A 23,278-nucleotide genomic window follows, 5' to 3' on the forward strand; every position below is an offset into this window, starting at 1 on the left:
GAGGACTTCTCTAGGAACTCAGAAAAGTGCAAAAGGACAATCCTAACGTTGATGGCACCATGGATTCTTCAATACAAACTCGAGCCAGGTCACCCTATCGTGAATTCTCACAGTTGAACCCCACTCATACACACAAAGGCTCTTGATCATTCTTTTTAACTCCTCCTCTAAAATATGAGCAGGCATCTAAGATTACCATATATTTCTAATATGAAAGGCAGGCAAACATAAATAAATGAGGAAACAAAGACCAAACAGGGATAAGAAAACTTAAAACTATATCTATTGTTGATATCCTCAGAAAATAAGATATTAATGTCAATGAAACAGAACAGAATTGCTGTTTAAAAGCAACATTTAAAGAACCAGAAACTGATGGAAATGAAAAGTATGATAGTAAATGAAAATTAAATAAAAGGAATAGGAGATAAAAATTGAAGAAGTCTCCCATAAAGTGATAGGAAACCAGAGGGAAAAATAAGAAAATTAGATTAATCTAGGGGCCCAGCATCTGATTAACAGGAGATCTGGGAAGAAAGAGTAGAAAATGAAGAGGAAGAAACCATCAGGGAAATAACCCAATTAATTATGTAACTAAACTATTAACTATATAACTCAACTTACTGTCATATTTTTAAATATGTACATAAATCAAATCATTATTATACACCTTAAACTAATAAATGTTACATGTCAGTTATATCTCAATAAAACTAGACAAAAAAAAAGATGAGACCAAGAGAATCTTATACCAATATGACTTTGTAAGCCTACCTCCATTTTTAAGAATTCTCTTTTCAATTATGATGTTTTTAGCTGATTTGTCTCTTGCATCAATACTTATTCCCTCTGTGTATTCATTCAGCCCATGCTCTTTTAGTCTTTTCCTGTATTCGGCATAAAAGGGGAGAAGAAAGATGTCAGAGATGTCGTAGCTGTATCCATATCAATTCATCTTCCATGACCACTATGTTCCCATCATGCCAGATGGAGTGGCAATGTGATAAGAGCTAACAAAGGCCTAATGACCTTCTGCTGAGAATCAAGAGTATAGAAACAAGAATGGGTATGAGAGTAGAGTCTTCTTTAAATTCTGTTTTAATATATCATTTGGAATCCTGTATGAAAAAGTTAGTTTGGAAAAACCCATAAACTGTCAACAGAAAGCAATAATTGTTAAATTATTAAAAAAAGAAAAAAGACATTAGTCCTTTAACTCTAAGGTTTGATATACCTGCAGTAGTTTTTTTTTTTTTTTTAATTTCTTTTTTAGCCTTTTTGAATTTAGGAGTAAATTATGCTCTGCAAGTTTATTAGAAATTGAAGTGCATTTTCCAACAGGAGTAATTTTGTGAGTAATGACCAATTTCCTAGAGAAGCCCACAAGTCTGTTTAACCCACTGCTTATTAAAAGTATGTGGGTGACATTCTAACGGCTCTGCAGAAGCCAGTCACCCAGAATGCCAGGGACGCCCTGCTGATACAGAGGTGGGGTCTTCACATCGTCACTTCCCTTTGTTAGCAGGCAGATGAGGTCCTGCGTCTGCTTCAAGAACCTGGAGTAGACGTCCCAAAGACACAGAGATGAGAGATGGGGAAGCGGTGTGGCTAGTGGCTCTAGATGGGGTGGGGTGGGGGGGGGGGTGCTAAGGAGACCTGGGAGCTAGAGAGCATAAACAAAGAATAACCAGGAACTTAGGACCTGAGACCTGTTAAACACACTTCTTATTTCTAAACTCACTCCTGCAGTGTCTCTTTCTGTTCCACTGAAGATCCTCGAGATTGAACTACCTACTTTACTTCCTTTTCCATTGCCCTTAATTTGTTGCTTCTAACTAGGGTTTCCCTCCGTCTTGGGTTCATAAAATAGAACGGTCTCTCAATTTTCCTTCTCCCTTGGCTTTTGAGAAACTGTGAAGAATTTTATTTTAAGTGATTAAAAAAAACTGACTAGAAATAAAAATTGTCCTTATTATGCTTATCCTTCTGTCACCCCATCCACCACTGTCACCACCCTCCATGTTTACTTTTTTCTTTGCCCTTCCCTTCCCTTCCCCTCCCCTCCTTTACCCTCCCCTCTCCCCTCCCCTCCTCTCTTCTCCCTCGTTTTCTCTCCTTTTTTCTCCTCTCCTCTTTTCTTCTTTTCTTTCAGTTTGATCTGTTGGAGGCAGGTCTAGGAAGGAAGGAAGGAAGGAAGGAAGGAAGGAAGGAAAGAAAAGAAAGAAAGAAAGAAAGAAAGAAAGAAAGAAAGAAAGAAGGAAAGAGAGGGGAAGGAAGTGAAGTAACCCAAGAAAATTTCATTGAAATGAAGGCCTTAAGTGTCCAGATTAAAAACCTAGCACAATGGATGAGACCTGAGCCAACAATCAGCAAAAGGCACAGCATTATGAATTTTCAAAACATTGTGGAAAAATAGTTTCTTGTCAGAAAAAACAGGTTCAGTATGAAGGATAAAGGATCTGAATGCTTTTGACTTCTCAACAGAAAGAGAAGACAAGGGAGAGATGCTTCCATCGAGAAATGAGAGAAATGATTTCTCATCTGGAATTCTACACCCAGCTCAGGTTTTGAGTGTAAGAGTAAACATTAGGGCTCAAAATTTTTGCTCCCATATACCTTTCTCAGAACACTATTAAAGGATGCCTTCTATGAACAAAAGTGAGTAAACCAAGAGGGTGGAAGATCTGAGATACAGGAATCAGGGGACCTAACCCAAATAAGTGAAACCACTTCTAGAATGCTTAGGGCAGAGACACCCACGGCTGGTGATGGAACAGTTCAGAAGCCTCCAGAAGAGATTTTTTTTAGCTTCTTTTTTCCCCTAAGTTTATTTATTTATTTTGAGAGAGAGAGAGCATGGGAGGGTCAGAGAGAGAGAATCCTAGGCAGGCTGTGCACTGACAGTGCAAAGCCCAATGTAGGGCTCACACTCATGAACCGTGAGATCATGACCTGAGCCAAAACCAAGAGTCAGACACTTAACCTACTGAGCCACCCAGGTGCCCCCAGGAGAGATTTCTTTATGGAAATGAAATTAATAGGCTGACTAATATATTTTCATATATTAAGAAGAGACTTTGTCTGTGGTAGAATTTGGAGTCAAATTAGAGATAGGTAAATTAAGCAGATGAAAATATCATTAGCTACAGGGAAAAGGAAAAAAACTGTAGAAAAGGAAAAGTAACCTGAGTATACTACATGGCTTTGCTGTGAATATCATTCATCTAGTTACAATAATATCAGCACAGATAATTATGGAACCAAGATGATGATATAACTATGTTGGAGGATGGGGCCATGGGAAGAGGTGTGGGAAAGGAATGTGAGATGGGAGGGGAGTACAGGTAAGGAGCTAAATTCTCAGAGGACAGTGGATAATTCCTAAAACTGAAATATCAGGACATGGTGATTTGAGAATGACATTCAACAATGAACCTCAATAGCAAAACAGCCAGCTAACACAATGGAAAAATGGGTGCCTTTGCAGAATAGGAAAGTGGGTGAAAAGAAAGAAGGTCTAGGGGAGTAAAGATTTTAAAAGATGTTTTGGCCACTTAACTCTTTAGCCTATATGTATGTGTATGGATACAAAAATAAACATGAAAATTTGAAAAGGGAAACAAAAATTTTTGCCAGCAAGTTGTAATTAAGGGCCAGAGAATATGGTTTTTATTTCTTTGGGTGGGACCCAGGGCTCTTGCTATGATACAGTGTTAACTCTAAACTGCTCAAAGATAGCGTGCTTGGGTGGCTCAGTTGGTTAAGTGTCTGACTCTTGATTTCAGCTCAAGTCATGATCTCATGGTTTGTGAGATTGAGACCCGAGTTGGGTTCAGTGCTGACAGCATGGAGTTGGCTTGGGATTCTCTCTGTCCCTCTCTCTGTGCCCCTCCCCTGCTCACACACACACATGCTCTCGTTCTCAAAATAAATAAACTTAAAAAAAAAAAAAACCTGCTCAAAGAAAGAAAGAAAACTGCTCTTACCCAAATCAGCATTTTGCTTTGGGACTGGGAAAGGTCTTTCCCACCATGGAGGGGCCTAGCTGTTTCACATTTAGAGTCATCCAGGGAATCCTCAGAGCTGGGGGGTTCTGTTATGCAGGGACGTTCCAATCTCCTTCTCTTCCCACATCACAATCAAATATCTATTCAAATGAAATCTGGACTTACACGTCATCTTTCCCAGTTAGGCTGTGAGTATGTAAGGCATAATGCTTTATAGAGAGATATTAATAAATAAAATGTGTGCATGAAAATGTATAACCTCACTTCATACAAAATTAGAGAAGGGGCATTGAAAGCAGAATTATCCATTTTTAATAGTAATAATGTTTCTGATAGTAATAATAATTGAATAAGGCCCTCCTGAGGACCTTCAACCTTCTAGAATGTCTCAGAAGCAGACTGGCACAAGAGCAGCCCTGGGCTGTAAATGATAGATGTGGCATTGCTGCCTTAATTGACCAGCATATGCCGGTGTCTCAGACCTGCGCCTTGTTCTCAAATCATGGACAAGAGAGCTATTCTTACTGTATTGATTTGGTGTAACTATATTTTTAAGCTCAAAATTAAATTAATTTTCTAGCAGCCATCTTGAGAAAGGCACCTCTTACTCTTCATGCATGACCTTTGGTTCATTGTGGACCAGAAAATAGAGCTGAGCCAGGACTGCCATACAGGCTTATTGAGTTAGAGTCAGACTCACTGGGAACAAGGCAGCTAGCCCAGATCCTGAGAGGCCGGTTTTGAGCACACTTGGTGATGCAGGAGGCAGGAAGCGGGAGACCTGACCCTGTTGTGTCTGAGGTTATTTATGAGCCTACAAAGGGTGTGTCTGCATTATTCAGGCTTTGACTACTTTTGCTTTTATCAAGCTTCTTTTGTTCAGATTGGTATCGCTCCCTGGTACATTTCTAGAGCTGGCAGCACTCTTTCCCATCCTCATTTGTGTCTTTTCAGGTGGAACTTGGTCCTCAGTTTCTTAGGCAACCGTATCTGGCACTGGTGGACTAACTGAAAATTTCCTTCCCTAACATCCATATCCATGCCTTTCTCTCTTACTCTTCCCTCTCTTAGTTTTTGGCTAAGCCTGAGTAAGATCATTTGAAAGAAATTATTGTGGCCCCTCCGTGCGATGGGATGGCATGCATCAATAAAATGGAAGGAACCATTGATACATGCAACAACATGGATACATCTCAAGGGCATTTTGCTAAGTGTAAAAGGCCAATGTCAAAAGGCCACATACGTGATTCCATTTATATAGTGTTTTTGAAATGGCAGAATTATAAAAAAGGAGAAGAGATTAGTGGTTGCCAGAGAGAGTGAGTATAAAGGGGGAAGCACAAGAGAGGTCTCTGCAGTGATGGCACAGTTTTTGTATTCTGTGTGGTTCTAGTTACATGAACTGGCACGTGTGATAAAATGACACAGAATTCTACGCATACTTCATGGCAGTGTAAATCTTCTGGTTTTGACATTGTGCTCTAATTCCATGAGATGTCACCAGTGGGGAAACTGGGTGAGGGGTATACAAGATCTCTCTGTACTGTTATCTTTACAGCTTTCTGTGAATTTATAATTATTTAAAAATAAACTGGTTTTTTTCTTACAAAGAGGAATAAGGTATTCATAATGAACAATATGGTGAATCTCAAGATAATTATGCAGAGTGTATGAAACTCGTAAAAAAAATAGTACAAAAGAAAAATATAGACAAAATGGACTACGTCAAAACTAAATACTTTTATGCTGCAAACAATGCCATCAAGAAAATGAAAAGACAACCCACATCGTGTGAGAAAATACTTGCAAATCATATATCTGATAAAGGATTTGTATCCAAAATATATAAAGAACACTTACAACTCAGTAATAAAAAGACAAACAACCCAACTGAGAAACAGGCAAGATTTAAGTGGACATTTTCTTTAAAGAGCAGATAAGAATGACCAGTAACCATATGAAAAGATGCTCAGGTCATTAGCCATCAGGGAAATGCACATGAAAACTACAATGAGATAGCAATTCTCACTCACTAGGATGGCAGTAATCAAAAAGACACATGGGGCACCTGGGTGGCTCAGTCACTTAAACGTTCAACTGTTGATTTCAGCTCAGGTCATGATCCTAGGGTCATGGGATCAAGCACCATGATGGGCCCCTGGAGGCTGCTTAAGATTCTCTTTCTCCTTTTGCGCCTCTCCCCCCGCTCGTGTTCTCTCTTTCTAACAAAGCAAAACAAGACATTTGGAACTCTCATACACTGCTGTCGGAAATGGAACACAGTGCAGCAGGGAAAAGAGTTCCTCAAAATGTTAAACATAGTTACCAGATAACCCAGCAATTCCACCCCTAGCTATATGCCCAAGGGAATTGAAAATATGTTCATGCAAAAACTTGTACATGAGTGTTCATAACAGCATTATTTATAATAGCCAAAAAGTGAATGACCTGGATGCCCATGAACTGATGAATGGATAAATGAAATGTGGCTTGTCAATATCCTTGAAGATTATTTATTCAACAATAAAAAGGAATGAAGTACCAATACATGTTGCAACATGGATGAACCTTGTAAACACTGTGTTAAATGAAAGGAACCAGCCACATAAGTTCATATCTTGTATGATTTAATTTATTTTAGAGGTCCAGAGTAGGCAAATCTATACAAACAGAAAGCAGATTACTGGTTGTCTAGGGCTAGGGGATTGGGAGGGAAATGCGGAATGACTGGTAATGGGTATGGTGTTTCTTTGGGAGGCAGATGAAAATATTCTAAACATAGATACAGTGATTGCACAACTCTGTAAATAACAGCCATTGAATTGTATACTTTAAGTGAGTGTATTTTAGGGTTATGAATTACATCTAAATAAAATGTTTAAAAAGAGTATATATTGTATGATAACATTTTTATAGAAAATTCTTGAGAATGCAAGCTAATTTATGGTGACAGAAAATATCAGCAATCATTTGGGAATGGGAAGGATTATAAAGGTCCATGACCCAACTTTTTGGGAAGTGATGGAAATGTTCACTAATTTGATTGTGGTGATGGTTTTATGGGTGTATACATACGTCAAAACTTATCAGATTGTATACATTAAATGTCCAGTTTATTATATGTCAACAATAACTCAAATTTTTTTTAAAAAAAGCAGAGCAAAAACATGTGTGAACTTCACAAATAAGTATTTATTAAGTTTTAAAAAATAATTTGACAGATACTTATCGGGTACTGGCATAGTGGTAGCTCCAGGGGATACAATAGCAAGAAAAAGATGGGTCCAGCCTTCAAGCAACCCATACAGGCACAAGGAAAGAAAGAAGCATATAGTTGCAAAATGGTTTATATACTATTTCCAGCTGTGTAGAAATATGCCTGGGGAGTCATGGTCACCTTCATGGGGAGGCTTCCTGGAAGTGGTGGCACTTGAGCTCAGCCTTCAAGGGCAAATGGGAGTTAGAGGTAGAAGGTGGGGTTTGGTGATGATGTAATGGTCCTCTTTCCTGACACCAATGTAGGGGGAGCAGTAGGAGCACATGGTATGTACTTGTATCTCAGAGGAAACCTGATTTTATTCTCGCCATGTGAAAGCCGTGCTATTTTCCCCAGGAGCCGTATCACAGTGGATTATTATATTTACATGTACCTTAACAATAAGTGTGAAGCAAAGCTATAAAGAACATCCTTCATTGCGCTTGGCAGACTTGCTGTTATTTACTTGTTTGTGATGATGGATTCGGGGTCTGTCCTTGCACTACATTGTTTCCTGTGTGAAAGCCAAGACTAAATGTTTCATTCACCATCCTGTCCTCGGCAGGTAGCGTAGTACTTGGCACAAGAGGAGCTTGAAGAAGATTACTTGCCAGTAAGTTAGGAATTGGGCTGATACAGAATAACATATTTGACTGGTGGCCTTAGGCATGGCTCAAACTTTTTGAGGTTCTTCTGCAAAGGTCAGGACAGTCTGCCCTAGGTGGGGGGCAGCTCTGGCCATTGGTCTGCTATGGACAAGTTGAGCATTCTTGGGTCCTGGTTCAAGGACCACTCATGTGTTGTCTCTTGTCTTCCTGCTTCAGCACTTCTCTATGCCACCATCTTTGGGAACGTGACAACCATTTTCCAGCAGATGTACGCCAACACCAACCGGTACCATGAGATGCTCAACAGCGTTCGGGACTTCCTGAAGCTCTACCAGGTGCCAAAGGGCTTGAGTGAGCGAGTCATGGATTATATCGTGTCTACCTGGTCCATGTCCAGAGGCATCGACACAGAGAAGGTAAGGAGGGTGACAAGCTCAGGTAGGCCCTGTGTGTTGGCTTTCCCAGAGAGACCTGAGGCACTCCTAGGGCAGTGGTTCTCTAACCTGGCTGTGCATCAGAATTCATTTGGGTAGTTTGGGGTTCCCACACCCTACCTCCAGAGGTTTTGATGGCTTCCAGCTCAGCTTTGCTCAAAGACCAGCAATTAAGAGATTCGGAGCCTTTATTTAAGAAACTAGAAAGACAGCATGTATCTCTTAGATAAGAGAGGAACTGGAAGTCTAACTTATATGATGATAAGACTCAGGGCCATCCAGAATGAGGTAATCGTTGTGACTACTTTTCCTTTAGCCTCGGGCTCCGAGATGGCACAGCACTGCCACTGATTCTATCTTTATTCAAATTTTTGATATTTTGTTCATCGTGGATTTTTTTTGCATGAATTCTGATTTTTTGAGATATTGTATTAAACTATAATTTATCTTGATTACTGAGTTTTTAGCTCGAGACTGTCGCCTCACTGCAGTCTCAGCTCTGATGAGAATCCTGTGATTCGTGGTCATTAAAAACAGATTCCCAGCCTCTATCCCAGATGTACGAAATCAGAATTTGGTGGAGGGGAAGGTTTGAGGAGAAATCTGCATCTTTAACAAGTGCCCAGGTGATCCTATTCATCAGATGAGTCTGGGGAATACTTACGAAGGGCTTGCGCCTTAGTCGTCCTTGGCTTGAGCAGAACATCAGACATCTCTCTAAGGCTAAGGTATCTGTTTTCCTATCTGGAAAATGGAAACAGCAGTAAATCCCTATTTTTCTCTACGAGTTGCATGATTCTAGATGTATTTCAATAAAGTGAAGAAAATTTGGTGGCTGGAAAGAATACAGAAAAGGTACGGTGGGTTTCTATTCATTTAGGAATTATCTCCTGTGTATATTTTCTATAAGCAAAAATGTAATCCTATGTCCATTTTTCTCTGCTTCTCAGTGTTTTCAACCACACTTCTCTTTTTACTGCCAATCTCTAAGGGCTTGGGGAATTCTGATTCCTTTCATTGTTAGAATAAGAAAAACAAATATAATGCTGTTGCAGAAATATAACACATTCAAAGCCAAATTCAACTGGCTTTGGATCAGCTATCCTTGCTCCTGCTCTTCCTCCGTTGGAATAGTTAGTTGAGAGTTGACTGTTTGAAAGGAAACCTTGAACTCAATTGAACGGATTCCAACTTAAAAAGAATGATCGTTCGGTTTTGTTGAAGATCTCCCATAATCACAACAGCAACATAATAAGCATACCACCATAGCACCAGCTACCATGCCTTGAACACACATTAAGAACAGATACTTAATGGGGCGCCCGGGTAGTTCAGTTAGTTAAGCATTCAACTCTCTTTGTTTGTTTGTTTTTATTATCTTTTTTAACATTTATTCATTTTTAAGAGACAGGGCATGAGCAGGGGAGGGGCAGAGAGAGAGGGAGACAGAATCTGAAGCAGGCTCCAGGCTCTCAGCTGGCAGCACAGAGCCTGACGTGGGGCTCAAACCTATGAACCATGAGATCATAACCTGAGCCTAAGTCGGATGACTAAGCATCCGACTTTTGATCTCAGGTCAGGCCTTGATCTCAGGGTCATGAGTTTAAGCCCCATGTTGGGCTCTGTGCTGGGAGGGAATCCTACCTTTAAGAAAAAAAAAAAAAAAAGAGGGGTGCCTGGGTGGCTCAGTCGCTTAAGTGTCCAACTTACAGCTCAGGTCACGATCTCACAGCTTGTGAGTTCGAGCCCTGCATCAGGCTCTGTGCTGACAGCTCAGAGCCTGGAGCCTGCTTCGGATTCTGTCTCCCTCTCTCTCTGCCCCTCCCCCACTCATGCTCTGTCTGTCTCTCTCTCAAAAATAAATAAACATTAAAAAAACAAACAAACAAGTATTTACCACGGTTTCCATGTGCCTGGCCCTGCATTCATGCGTCAGTTATGCTCTACAGCAACTCTGGGAGGGACCTACTGTTATTTCTACCCAAGAGATGAGGACACAGAGGCCCAATTAGTCTTGTTAACTGCCTCTGGTCGTAGAGTTAACAATGGCAAAGTCAGAATTTGAATCCAATTTTTGTCTGACTTGGAAGCTTTTCTTACTATTACTTTTTTTTTTTTTTTAAATTTAAAACTGTACTGGAGGGAAGAAGGATAAGAAGATGAGTCCAGGTGGAGTTGCCCTCATTTCTCACCTAGGCAGAGAATCAGCCGGGCGGGTCTTAGTCTCTGGCTTTGCCAACCACCTGCCCTAACTGCGCCTGTTGTTTTTGCCTCATTCAACGAGGCACGTAGGTTCTGTGGGTGCCTGGCAGCTGATGGAGCAGAAAGGAACTTTGATCTCTCAGCCCTGGGGCTCCTTTCCCAGGGGCCAGGATGGCTTTGTAAATCTGGTTGTCTGGAAAGAAGCCCTTCCCCACCCGACTGCAGGGCTGGGCTGGGCGGCTACCCATGGGAGATGGCACCTAGTCAGCATTTGCCCTGCCCCTCCCTGCCATCTCCCTTTCCTGGCAGGCTTTGGGATTTGCAGCAGGTCCTGCTCTAGGTGAAGAGGGAATACTGTGGCAATTCACTGCAGAGCCCAGCCTGGCCTGGGTACGCCCTCTTCCTGGCGGGGGCTTTTGGTGGACGACTGTTGGGGAGGGGTCCAGTCTTGTGGTCCCAAGCCTGTCCCTGGTTCCCCTCCCCTCCATCCTGAGTCAGAATGGTCAGTGATGACCACAGAAGTCTAGGGGTATGTGGGGGTGGGGGGTGGGAGGGTGGCAGTGCTGGGCTCCTCTAGTTTGATCAGTAATTAGCTGGTGACCGTGAACATGTCGCCTGTCCCTCTGAGCTTCAGTTTCCATGTCTGTAACACATGAAACTAGGTGCCTTTTAATACTAAGGCCAACCTCTAAGGCCCTTTGGCTATGACCTTCTGGACTTCAGAGGCTCTCTCAGGCTGACCTGGTGCTCTGCTGTGGTAACAAAATCAGAAACGCGAGCTCACATGCACTGAGCACTTGTGTGTGTCAGGCATTGTACCGGGACTTTCCACACACCAGCTCATGGAGTCTTCAGAATTCCTTACTCATGTTCAAAAATGAAGACTTGGGAAAAGAAGCTAAGTATTGCTTCAAGTTCACATAAATAGTAAATGTTAAAGTCAGGAATTGAATCCAGGTCTGCCTGACCTTAAAGTCTGTTCTCTCAACCATGTATCTGTCCTGTCCAGCCTGGGGAGGTCCCATGAGCCTCCGTGGCGACATTTCCCATTGGCCTTTGAGGCCCTCAGGAACCAGCAGGGATGGTGTGTCCTAAGGACCAAACAGAAAGGAAGGTGCCCAGGAAGGGGTCTCCAGCTGAGAAGCATTCAGCTCAGAGAGGAGTATTTAGGACCCCTCTAACCTGTCCAGTGTAGAACCAACAGAAGAATGATGGAGATATCTGATGGCCACGACTGTCCGGATTTCTCTACTCCTGGGCTCCCTCTCCTCCTCACACGTGCTTTCCAGTGGCTCTGGGAGCAGTCCTCATGAATAAAACATTGTCTCCATTCCAAGGCCTCTTTCACTTGCAGCCTCTGGCAGCAAAGCCCAGCCCAGGGGAAACCAAATATTTACAGGTGAAGTCACCTGGAGAATAAATCTTGGCTTTGAACTCCTGAGCACAGTTTTGACATGACATGCAAGTGTTCTTCACTCCCTGGTGTTCTGCTTGGGGAAAAGAGGATCCAAATTAAATCTGCATTTAACAGGAGTCTTGTTTTTAATGAGCCTCAAGGAGGGAAATACTTAGCAAGCGTTCATTCTAAGCCTTGGCAGTCTGAATTTTCCTCTGCCTCAGTCTGTGCTCTGTCCCTGTCTCAGAGATCCTGCTTACTTTCTCAGCATCCAGCCACCCAAGAGCAAGAAGGAAGAGGTGCACAGAGCATGTATGGAGTCCCTTCCTGGGTCCTGCACTATCCCTGGGGAAATGTACCAGTAGATGTAATTTCATTTCATCCTCACAAGCCAATATGCATTTTATGGGAGAAACTGAAGGGTAGAGCAGTTAGGTCACTTGGAGGGGAAGGAGCTGGGATTTCAACTGTTTGACCTCCTCTGTCCACTGCCTCACTTCCATGCAGAGTGCAGGGGCACCTGACAGGATGGGGTATGAGCAAAATTGTCATGGGCATGGTGAGACTTGGACAGAGTTTTGAAGGAGGCTGAGAAATTTCCAGATTCCAAGGGGAGCGCCAGCCACAGAGGCACATGGGTGCAGAGAAAGCAGGGAAGCAGGGAGGGGTGCAGGTACCCCAAGGGAATGTCTTCACTGAACGTGTTTGATTTTATGCCCCCAGCTTTGTTCACTAGGCTAGGATGGGAGAAAGGATTATTTTAAGAACACTCCTAAAGAAAAAAAAAAAAGAACACTCTAAATTTTTCTGGAAAAGTCCATTTGAAGGCATCCTATTGTGTTACTTAATGCTTGCTATGTAAGGGGCCATGCAGTGGTTACTTACAAAATTTGGTCCAGGGAACTATTTCTCCCCCTAGAAAAGGCTGAAAATTTTTCCTTTCTCGAAAGAGAAGACCCATATGACCTCTTATAGTTCCCCTTTTGTCTTGACTTTATAGATGCTAAGAGTCAAATTACAAGTGCATTTAGTTTGGGCAGCTACGCAATATAAAGAGTGGTTAGTATCTAAACTAGGCTGTGGACTCAGACTACCTAGTTAGAGAGCCCAGCTCTGCCATTTTCCAACTATGTAACTTTGGGGAGATTATTTATCTCCCCTGTGCCTCAGTTTCCTTGTCTGTATGATGATATAATACTTGCACTCACATCATAGGGTTATGTGAGGATTAAATTAGCTACTAAGTGCATGTAACACTTAAAAATGTAACATCGTTGCTGGATTTTACTTATTTGGTTATTATTTGTCTCTTCTCACCAGGTGGTAAGTTACACAAGGGCAAGGATTTTTGTCTGTATTGTTCACCACTACATCCTCAGAGCCTAGAATGATTCTTGGCATATAATAAGTGCTCAATAAATAAGTATGAAACGAATGAGTGACTTTAAAGCACTTAGCAATGCCTGGCACGCATTAAGTGCTCACTGATTATTACTTTATTTCTCTAAGCCACACCCATATTCAGTCTGGTAGTGTCAGTTCTGTCTCCAAAATACATTCTGGGGGCGCCTGGGTGGCTCAGTCAGTTAAGCGTCCGACTTCGGCTTAGGTCATGATCTCACGGTCCGTGGGTTCGAGCCCCGCGTCGGGGGCTCTGTGCTGACTGCTCAGAGCCTGGAGCCTGTTTCAGATTCTGTGTCTCCCTCTCTCTCTGCCCCTCCCCCGTTCATGCTCTGTCTCTCTCTGTCTCAAAAATAAATGTTTAAAAAAATTAAAAAAAAAATACATTCTGAATTAGACCACTGCTCACTGGCTTCCCAGCTAGCACCCCAGTTCGGGTCTCCTCACTTCTCACGGATGCTTCCCCTCACTTCTCTTCAAGGATGCTTGCAGCAGTGGCCTAACTCAATTCCATAACTCCATCCTTGCCACCCCTTGGTCAGGGCCCTCTATCTCCATCTTAAAATATAGTTCCATCTTGTCACTCCCCCGCGTGTCATAATAATCCTCCAGTGTGTCCCCATCACACTCAGAATGAAATCAAAGGCTTTTCATAATCTACAGTCTCTTCATGCACACTCGGCATTCTCCCGAAATCTCATCTCCTACCAGTTGCCCCCCTTTCACATTTTCACATCTTTCACATCGGTTATTGCTCGGGTCCCCTCACAGCCTTTGCCTTTCTGCTGAAATGTTCTCTTTCACATGGTTCCCTCTGACATATGTTGCAGGTATCAGCTTCAATGCCCCCTCCTCAGAGAAGCTTTCCCCAAATATGGATCTAAAGAGTCCCATATAGGGGTGCCTGGGTGGCTCAGTCAGTTAAGTATCTGACTTCGGCTCAGGTCATGATCTCGCGGTCTATGAGTTCGAGCCCTGTGTCGGGCTCTGTGCTGACAGCTCGGAGCCTGGAGCCTGCTTTGGATTCTGTTTCTCCCTCTCTCTCTGCCCCTCTCCCACTCACACTCTGTCTCTCTCTCTCAAAAATAAATAAACATTAAAAAATGTTTTTAAATAAAATTGAAATAAATAAAATTAAATTAAAAAAAAAAAAAAAAGAGAGAGAGTCCCATGTACTCCTAGCCCTGACTCTCCAGCCCTTCTGAGCATTTAGCATGGATTTTTGTGGTCACTGCTTATCTCTCCCACAAGAATGTAAGCTCCATGAGCATAGGGACTGTGGCTGTCCTGTCCACCAGTGCATTGAAGAGGGCAGTCTAGCCCGGTGGGGGTTACTTCCACCCCTGGAGTCCTGAGGGGCAACAGGATGGAGACTACAGTGAGGACCCTGACTTTGTTTGTTCCTGTGCCCGGCCAGGTTCTGCAGATCTGCCCCAAGGACATGAGAGCTGACATCTGCGTGCACCTGAATCGCAAGGTGTTCAAGGAGCACCCAGCTTTCCGGTTGGCCAGTGATGGCTGCTTGCGGGCACTGGCCATGGAGTTTCAGACAGTGCACTGCGCCCCAGGGGACCTTATCTACCATGCAGGAGAGAGTGTTGACAGCCTCTGCTTCGTGGTCTCCGGCTCCCTGGAGGTGATCCAGGATGATGAGGTGGTGGCTATTCTAGGTAAGTGTGTTGCTTTTGCTGGACATATACCTCTGGTGCCCAGGGTTGCTTAAGCTACCGGAAAGCTCAGTGCCACTGCTACCTTCAACCAGGGAGAGATTGCTCCTCAGAGCAAGGTCAGTTGCTAGCGTCTATCCTACAAACAAATATTTCAGTTCCTGTTTTGTGCCAGCTGCTGTCTTAGGCACTTGGAGTATTTCAATGACAAAAATGGGTTTTGTCTTCAAGGGGCTCCCAGGCTACTAGAGGAGATGCACAAATGAGCAGATACCTGCATACAGTGCAAGAGGTATCCAACTCAGTGTTCCTAAGTGATACCTAAGTGATACCTAAGCTGAAACCTAAAGACTGGAGAGGAGAAGGGGCAAAGGAGTGTCCTAAGCAGAGGGGAAAACTCATGCTGTATTGAGAAAGAGAGAGCATCCCTGTTGAGAGAGAGCATGATTCATTTGTAGAATCACCAGTGTTTCCCCTTCAGCGTGGCTGGAGCACACAAAACAAGAAGGGCCACAGGGAGAGATGAGGCCGGGAGGGAGCTAAGCCCTGGGCAGATCATGGCAGGCTCTGGAAGCCACGTTAAGGGACTTGGGCTTTATTTCAGGGAGCCAGCGAAGGGGTTTAAAGCAGGAGAGAGGCACAGTTGTATTTGAACTGTAGAAAGATGGCTGTCATTGCTGCTTGGGGAGTGACTGAAGGGGGATGGCTGGGGCAGCGAGATGAGGTTGGAGACATGCTATCCAGGGGCAGGTTGATGGGGCCCTGAACTGATGTAGTGGAGGGCACGTGCAGAGAAGCAAATGGAGTTGACTCATTTAAGAAGTAGAATCAACAGATGGTGGGTTTGCTGTGGGGGGAGAGGGAAGAGTGGATGGGGACTGCGGGATTTCTCACTTGGGTGACAAGGAAGCCTGTGTGCCACCCACTGTACTAGGGGATGTGGGAGGAGGAATGGGGTCATAGGGCGACATGTTGGTATTTTGGCATTTTGAACATCAGTGGCCTTTGAAGGATTCATCTGATTGCCTGAGGTAGCTATACAACAGCTCTTTACTGGGGACATGTCCACCTCTCTAAAGGGACAAGCCATCATAGTAATAGCCATCATTTACTGTCATCTAGTCTGTGCAAGCATTTTACATATGTATTCTCATTTTAGCCTTATGGTAACCCTACGAAGTGATTTTATTATACCCATTTTTAAAACATGTTTATTTATTTGAGAGAGAAAATCCGAAGCAGGCTCCACTCTGTCAGCACACAGCCAAACTAGGGACTCGATCCCACGAACTGTGAGATCACAACCTGAGCTGAGATCAAGAATCAGACGCTTAACCAACTGAGCCCCCAAGGCGCCCCATTATCCCCATTTTGTAGATGAGCCAGTGAAAACTCAGAGAGGTTAGGGAACTTTCCCAAGGCCTCACAGTGGATGAGGTCCATGGAGACAGCATCCTGGAGTCCCTCTGAGCCCAAAACCTGTACTCTGATCCATTTGGCAATACTGTAATCGTCACAATAATTTATGTAGATTGCCAGGTACTGCTAGGAATCGTGGACATCTTTAATCCTTTACATATGATTTCTTAGGAAACTGAGGCAGGGAGAGGTTAGGTTACATAGATGTTAGACGTGAGATTCAAACTAAGAATACAAACTAAGTATCTAAGAATATATATATATGGCTCAAACTTTGTTCCTGCTTGATTTTGGAGTACATGATATGCAGCCTTCCTCTTGCTCCTCTGGCCGCAAGCCAACTTGCCCTCTTGATTACATTCTGCTCAGGTTAACCCAAGGATGATTTATATTCCTTCAGCATGAGATGGCAGATGGTCAGAGGGAGACTGGGATAGAGACTGGGTGTGGGGTGAAAGTTGTAACTGTTTTTTTTGCTAAAATAAAGGTCTGGATTCCTGCTCTGCAGACAGGGTTATTCTGTTCCTTGCCTTCCTCATCCACAGAAAGCTGAGATTTTATTGCGTATAGGAACAGAACACACAAAGGGTAGGGCCACTGCTTCGGGGAGTGCAGCAGGGAGAGGCCATTTATCCCTTCTTTTAATACTCATCTGTGTCCTGGATAGAGAGGACTTTCTATTGGAAATCACTGTTGAGATATTCACCTGGCTGAGAAGAAGAGTAGTGGCTAGTGAGCTCTCCTTTGAGTTGCAACTGGAATTGAATTTGAATTTAAATTGATCCTTCAGTTAAGGGCATCTTTCACTGATCCCCCTCAGTGAGAACTCACCATATGCCTTTCCAAGGAGTCTATGCTGGTGACCAGCACCATCCCCCTTGCATCCTCATAAGCAGAGCATCCTTAATGAGCTCAAACAGCTGCATATTCGGAGTTGGGGTTGGACACTGAGGCATGGAGATAAGACAAGAGCTACCGGAGGGTTGAGGAAGACAAATGACTACTTCCCTGCTGGGTCTCAATTCTCCTCAGCCGGGGATTCTTGTAGGGAAGCAAACCAGGCCTTGCTCCACTGTTGACTTACTTGGTCAGTTGACAGCTTCTCCAAATTCAGCCCTCTGTCTCCGGCCCTCTGGACATCCTGCCTGCTTCAGTTAGCAATGTGGACAGGACCTCTGCAATAACCCAGCAGCTTCAGATTCAGAGTGGTTGTTGCCCTGAAGCTGTCCAGACTAGAAGAAGCTTCTTTGTGTCCCCAGGAGCCAGATTAGATCCAAAAAGTAGGTCCAAGCTTGACATCTTAAAAAAAGCCTGTAATATTTCAAGTGACTCTTATTCTAATACAAGGGCATGAGACAAGTCCTTTGAACTTACTTGACCTCAGGGCCAAGAGTGATTTGCTCCCTGGAAACTTAAGTTCAGAGTTTTGTTGTTATTGTTGTTTTTTCCCAATTAGGATATCTTTTGCTCAATTTACTGAACTTGATTTTTTCTTGCAAAGGGGGTTCAGGTGACAAATGGTTACTAGAACCAGATCTTGATTGCCTTTGGATGCATTTTAGTTCAATCCAACCACAATTTATTGAACACCTACTACTTACCAGGCACTGTCATAGAATTGGGGTTATCAGTGGACCACACATTAGCCCAGCCTTCAAGGAGCTTCTATAAATGCAGGAGACTGACATTATTGAAAAGGCAACAGTCATGTTGCTTGATAAGTGTTACCACTTCTAAAGGATCACTGGACAAGTAATTATTGTGCAGGTACCGTATCTAGTGCTCCCACAAGGAAAAGAAATAGCCAGGAATCCTTAGTTATCATGAAGCGGAAGGCTTTAGAAAAAGCCCAAAGCTCCTCTGTCTCATTCAGTTGTCTCTACTGTCTTGTTATCAGTTCACTCATTTGCATGCTGTTAATTTGTTTCTTCCTTCCAGCTCTAATATTCTCTGTTTAATTTTAGCATGAGAATGAGGAAAAGGGTCTGTATCCCTGAGTATGTTTAGTATGTGCTAAATACAGAACCCTAGAAGAGTTTTCTAGAAGAGTGTTCGTCAGACTTTCTTGATTCATCTCACCATATGAAATGGTGGATTGTGTCGTCAGCGAACACACACACACACACACACACACACACACACACACACACACACAGTTATACATCAAGCTCAGTGCTTACTCTTGCTGCATGAGATGCAACCTGGTGTTTTCTATTAGATTCCATTCTCTTTCATTTAAAAGGAAATTGACGTCATGACTCACTGAATTGCTTTCTTAACTGACTCCAAAGCCTGCAGTTTAAAAACACAAACGTAGACAATAGCTCTTGTGGATTGAAAGGCTTGCCGTCCCCTGTGGGCAGAGAATATACTGGATAATGTCTTAGAATCTCCTTTTCCTCTGATGTTCTCTGCCTTACGTTTGAGAGGACACCTTCCCACTCTTCTCTCAGAATTCTCTTGGAAATCATAAATGTGTTCTCAAATTTACTTTCTTCATTCTCTGAAATAAATTCAAGCTTTTCACATGTACATTTTATTCATTATATTTTTAAAGTAATTTTCATCTCATTTTTCATAGATATCAGAATAAAAAGGTATAGGTAACCATTTTGCCCCAGCCCAAGCGGTGGAAATGCCCAAGCACCTGCAGGGAAGTTGTTATCTCCGATCCGTGTTACTTGACCAAAGGAGATGAGTCATAGACTTTCATCAGGGCTCTGCTTGAGTGTGATCCATCTCCCTGTGTTTCCATCTTAAAATGCAGTGTTTAAATGATTTTGTTTCACTGTGATTTAGTGTCCCTACAGTAACTTCTATGGGTTTTGCATTTTAATACTTAATTTGTATTTTAACCATGGATCATCTCGTGTCTCTTCTTTTTGTTTTGGTTTGGTGGTTTTTCATTCTCCTGGGCAAGACAGAATCTCTTTGGCCAGACTGCACTGAGTTGGGGAGAGAACCCTGGAACTGGAGATTTAGCTATAGTCCTGGTTCTGCACTAATTCCCTGCAGGAGTTCCACCACATTATAATTGATAAAGTCTCCAAGGCCTCCTGTGCTTCTCCTATTCCCATCACACTGCGTCAATTGCATGTTTACTCATTTGTCCTTCTTGTGAACTGATATCCTTTGATGTCATATCTGTAGCTTGGCTCAGCATATGGAAGGTACCAAGGGCTGTTTGTGGAATTGAATTGAGTTGAGTTGAGTTGAATTGAACTGAACTGAAAGGCAGTTAGAGAGTGGGATGTGAAGGGTCCCATGGTCCAGAATAAGGGTCTGGATTTTATCTTGTGGGGTTGAAGAGCTCAGAAAGAGTTTCCATAAAGATTTGGGTTCCACAAATACAGAGGCATGGAGGTTAGCTAGGACACTTGGGCGAGAAACGATGAGGGCCTACGTATGGTGGTAGAAGGGAGATGTGGAGAAGAGCCAGAGCCCAGAGATATTAGGGAAGGGATGGCCTCCGGGCTGTGGGAGGTGGTGGGAGGGAATCGGTTCTGGCACTGCATGGACAGGCAGCAGAGCCAGAGGAGGATGAAAGATGAAGGGTTTATTTCACTGAGTTTATAGTACCTTTGAGAATAGATCTAGGCATGGCTCTCAACTAGTAGAAACTCTTTTTGACTTCTGGATGGGTCAGAGCCTGCCCAAGGAAGGGGAGCAGCCATGGGGAAGATTGACAGGCCATGGCTCATCAGACACTCTGAGTTAACTTGCTACTTGCAGTCCTGTCACTATTGAACTAGAACATGTAGATTCTCCTTAAATGTGCACATAAAGTTGTAAATGCTTTTTCATGATGCAATCTTTTTTTTTTAATGAACACCCCCTTCTCATGATTCCTAATTTAGAAGACACTCATCTTTGCTTAGTTTCTTTGTGTCCACTGACCTTGGTTGACTATTAATGTGGCATCTATTTAGTTAGCAACTATCACAGCATAACAGGGTGTTAGTCTCTTTGCAAGATGGATGGTGTAGAGAAAATCCTTGTCTTGGTTGAATGTTCTGTTCTACTTGGGGAGACAAATGCATGATTAGTGACAGTAAGTAACACAGGTACATATTCATGGAGGAGGCAGGAGTTGACTAGGCTTGAAAGGACTAGTAAGAGTGTTTGTAGGCTGTGGCTTGAAGTGGGAAGAGTAGCATAAGTCTAGAGAGTCACTGGAGGTGGGGATATATGTAGGCATATTCAGGGACCAGTGTGAAGAGAGGAGAATGAGGAGAATTTACATGTGGCCAGTGGTTCTCAACTTTAGTGAACACAAGACTCAGCTGGAACTCTGGTGCTCAATGAAGATTCCCTGTCCCCTCCCCAGCTCTAGGATGGAGTCTTGGAATCTGCATTGTTCACAAGCCCTCTCTCCTCTGGGTGGTTCCATTGCATATGGTTAGAAGACCTGTACCATGAGAAACATTGCTTTAGGCAGTCACTGCTTGATGTTTTTGGTAGAATGTGATCAGAGGATGACATTGTAGAAAGTAGTAAGGCAGAGAAGCACATGGCAGGGGCCTTTTATTACATTAGCCTAAAGCATATGAAATTGCCAATGTTCAACTATTTTTGACCTGCCAAAATGGTAGAATAAACATCTTATGATCTGTATTCAAGGGGAGGAGGGCCCAATTTAGGATGATGGTTCTGTGAAGGTGGAGTCAGGATTTGGACATATGAGGTAGAACATTCTAGATGGAAAGAATGGTGTGAGTTGAGGCCTCAGGAAGTGGAGAGTATATTTTATAACCACAGGACCAGCATCTGAGTGGGAGCTGAGAGCCCTGAGGGGCAGCAGTGGGACATGGGGCTGGAGAGGCAGATCAGAGTGGACATTTCTAAATGTCAGCGGGGAATAACTGAAGGCAATAGGTAAAGTATGACACCATTGGAGCTGTGATTTGTACAGATTAATGAACTAGACAAAGAGACAGGGAGGGCATTGGGTGACTGTGGCTTATAAGTAGAGATGAGAGGTGTTAAGGTATGGGTAATAGAAACTGAGTCAAAAGTAAGGTTGCCAAATCAAATACAAGACATCTAACCAAACTTGGATTTTATACAGATGAGTAATTTTTTTGTGTATTTCTCAAACATTGAATGGGATGTACTTATGCTAAAAAAGTATCCATTTATCTGCAATTCAGACTTTAATAGGGTGTCTTGTGTTTTTATTTGCTAAATCTAGCAACCTTTGATGGGAAGGACAGATTGATGAGACATTCTGGAAGGAAGAGTCTGAAAGGTTGTATAGAATAGGATGCAGGGAACAGCCAGAGGGAGGTGAGGGAGGGGATTCTGACAGTGAGTGGGGAGAAGGAAGCACCGGAACAGAGGAGATTAAGTCAGGAGGAAGACACAAGAAAGGTGATGTGCTTGGTTTTGATTTGTCCCATTTAAAGACCAACTGGAGTATTCAACAGCTATTTGGAAAGGTGGGTCTGAAACCAGGAAAAGAAGCCAGGGCTCTAGACAGAGATTTAGGGTTCAGGGGAAGGAATAGGAAATAGGAAAAATAAACAAAAGAGACAGGAAAAATAAACTAAAATAAACAAAAGAGAGCATTTTTTAATGTTTATTTATTTTTGAGGAAGAGAGAGAGAGATGGAGTGTGAACGGGAGAGGGGCAGAGAGAGAGGGAGACACAGAATCCGAAGCAGGCTCCAGGCTCCGAGCTGTCAGCACAGAGCCCGATGTGGGGCTCGAACTTATGAACTGTGAGATCATGACCCGAGGTGAAGTCAGATGCTCAACTGACTGAGCCACCCAGGTGCCCTGAGAGCATTTTTATAAATGACCAAGTATAGCAGAGCATTTTAAAAGAAATGGGAGTGTAGCTATTCAAAATGTTCACAAGGAATTTTTAGTGGTATTAGAAATCCTTATGATAAGCAAAGTAAGTAAAATATAATTTTTAAATGCAATATGATCTCAGCTATGTGGGGGAAAACATTTGTAGATAAAAGCCCACAAACATCTCTACTCACATGTCATAGTTGATGTCTTTAGTCTGTGAGGCTCTAAGAGATTTTCATTTTCTGCATATATGTATGTGTCTTTCAAGTCTTCTTTTTAAAATTTGTTTTAACATTCATTTTTGAGACAGCATGAGTCGGGGAGGGGCAGAAAGAGAGGGTGATACAGAATTCGAAGCAGGCTCCAGACTCTGAGCTGTCAGCACAGAGCCTGACGTGGGGCTTGAACTCAGAATGGCAAGATCATGACCTGAGCCGAAGCTGGACTCTCAACCAACCGAACCACCTAGGCGCCCCTCTTTCAAGTCTTCTTTAAAAGAGCATATGCTACTTTCAAAATTGGGGAAAAAATTTTTTTTTAATTTAAGGTAGATCTTGAGAAAGCATTATTCCATATATCCTTTTGGCTATCAGGATGCAATTTGAAAGAATAAAACTTTTTTTCAGAAAGAAGTCTTGACAGCATTTCTTCTGTTATTTACTGATCCGGTCAGAGAAAAAATGACATTTATCTAGTGGGTACTACCCAACCCCTCCCCTAAACGCTTCTTGAAAAGGAGGATGACTAGACATTGAAGACAGAGTGGCTATCTAATAAGGATTTTAAAAAAGAACAACAGCTTCATGTAAAACCCTCGTTATTTTAGAGATGGAGGGGCTAAATCCTTCATGGAGATGTTTCCTGGGATGCTTGTGAGCTGGAGGGGATGGGGGGGAGGCCCCCCACTTCCTGTGCTACCATCTCTGCAGTGCATTGCTCCACACCACCCCGGGGACCTGGTGTAGGGGCCGGATGAATATTACAACCGCACACCATATAATAATATCTTTTGCTCATGCTCAGCACAAGGGGAGGAGGCTACACTGAAGTGTCTCTCTAAACACTCCAACCAAGCATTAATATTCATAT

General features: G+C 43.0%; 1 protein-coding gene across 3 annotated transcripts in view; it reads left to right on the forward strand.

The window, feature by feature from the left end:
* Nucleotides 1-23,278, forward strand: part of KCNH1 (potassium voltage-gated channel subfamily H member 1) — a 479,177-nt gene that overhangs the window by 359,183 nt on the left and 96,716 nt on the right. For all 3 annotated transcript variants that reach the window (XM_047840386.1, XM_047840385.1, XM_047840384.1), the window contains 2 exons: nt 8,088-8,287; nt 14,722-14,974. In XM_047840386.1, the coding sequence (XP_047696342.1) occupies nt 8,088-8,287; nt 14,722-14,974 (453 nt within the window). The remainder of the gene's footprint in view (nt 1-8,087; nt 8,288-14,721; nt 14,975-23,278) is intronic.

The sequence above is a fragment of the Prionailurus viverrinus genome, chromosome F1, assembly GCF_022837055.1.
Source record: "Prionailurus viverrinus isolate Anna chromosome F1, UM_Priviv_1.0, whole genome shotgun sequence".
Taxonomy (NCBI): Eukaryota; Metazoa; Chordata; class Mammalia; order Carnivora; family Felidae; genus Prionailurus; species Prionailurus viverrinus.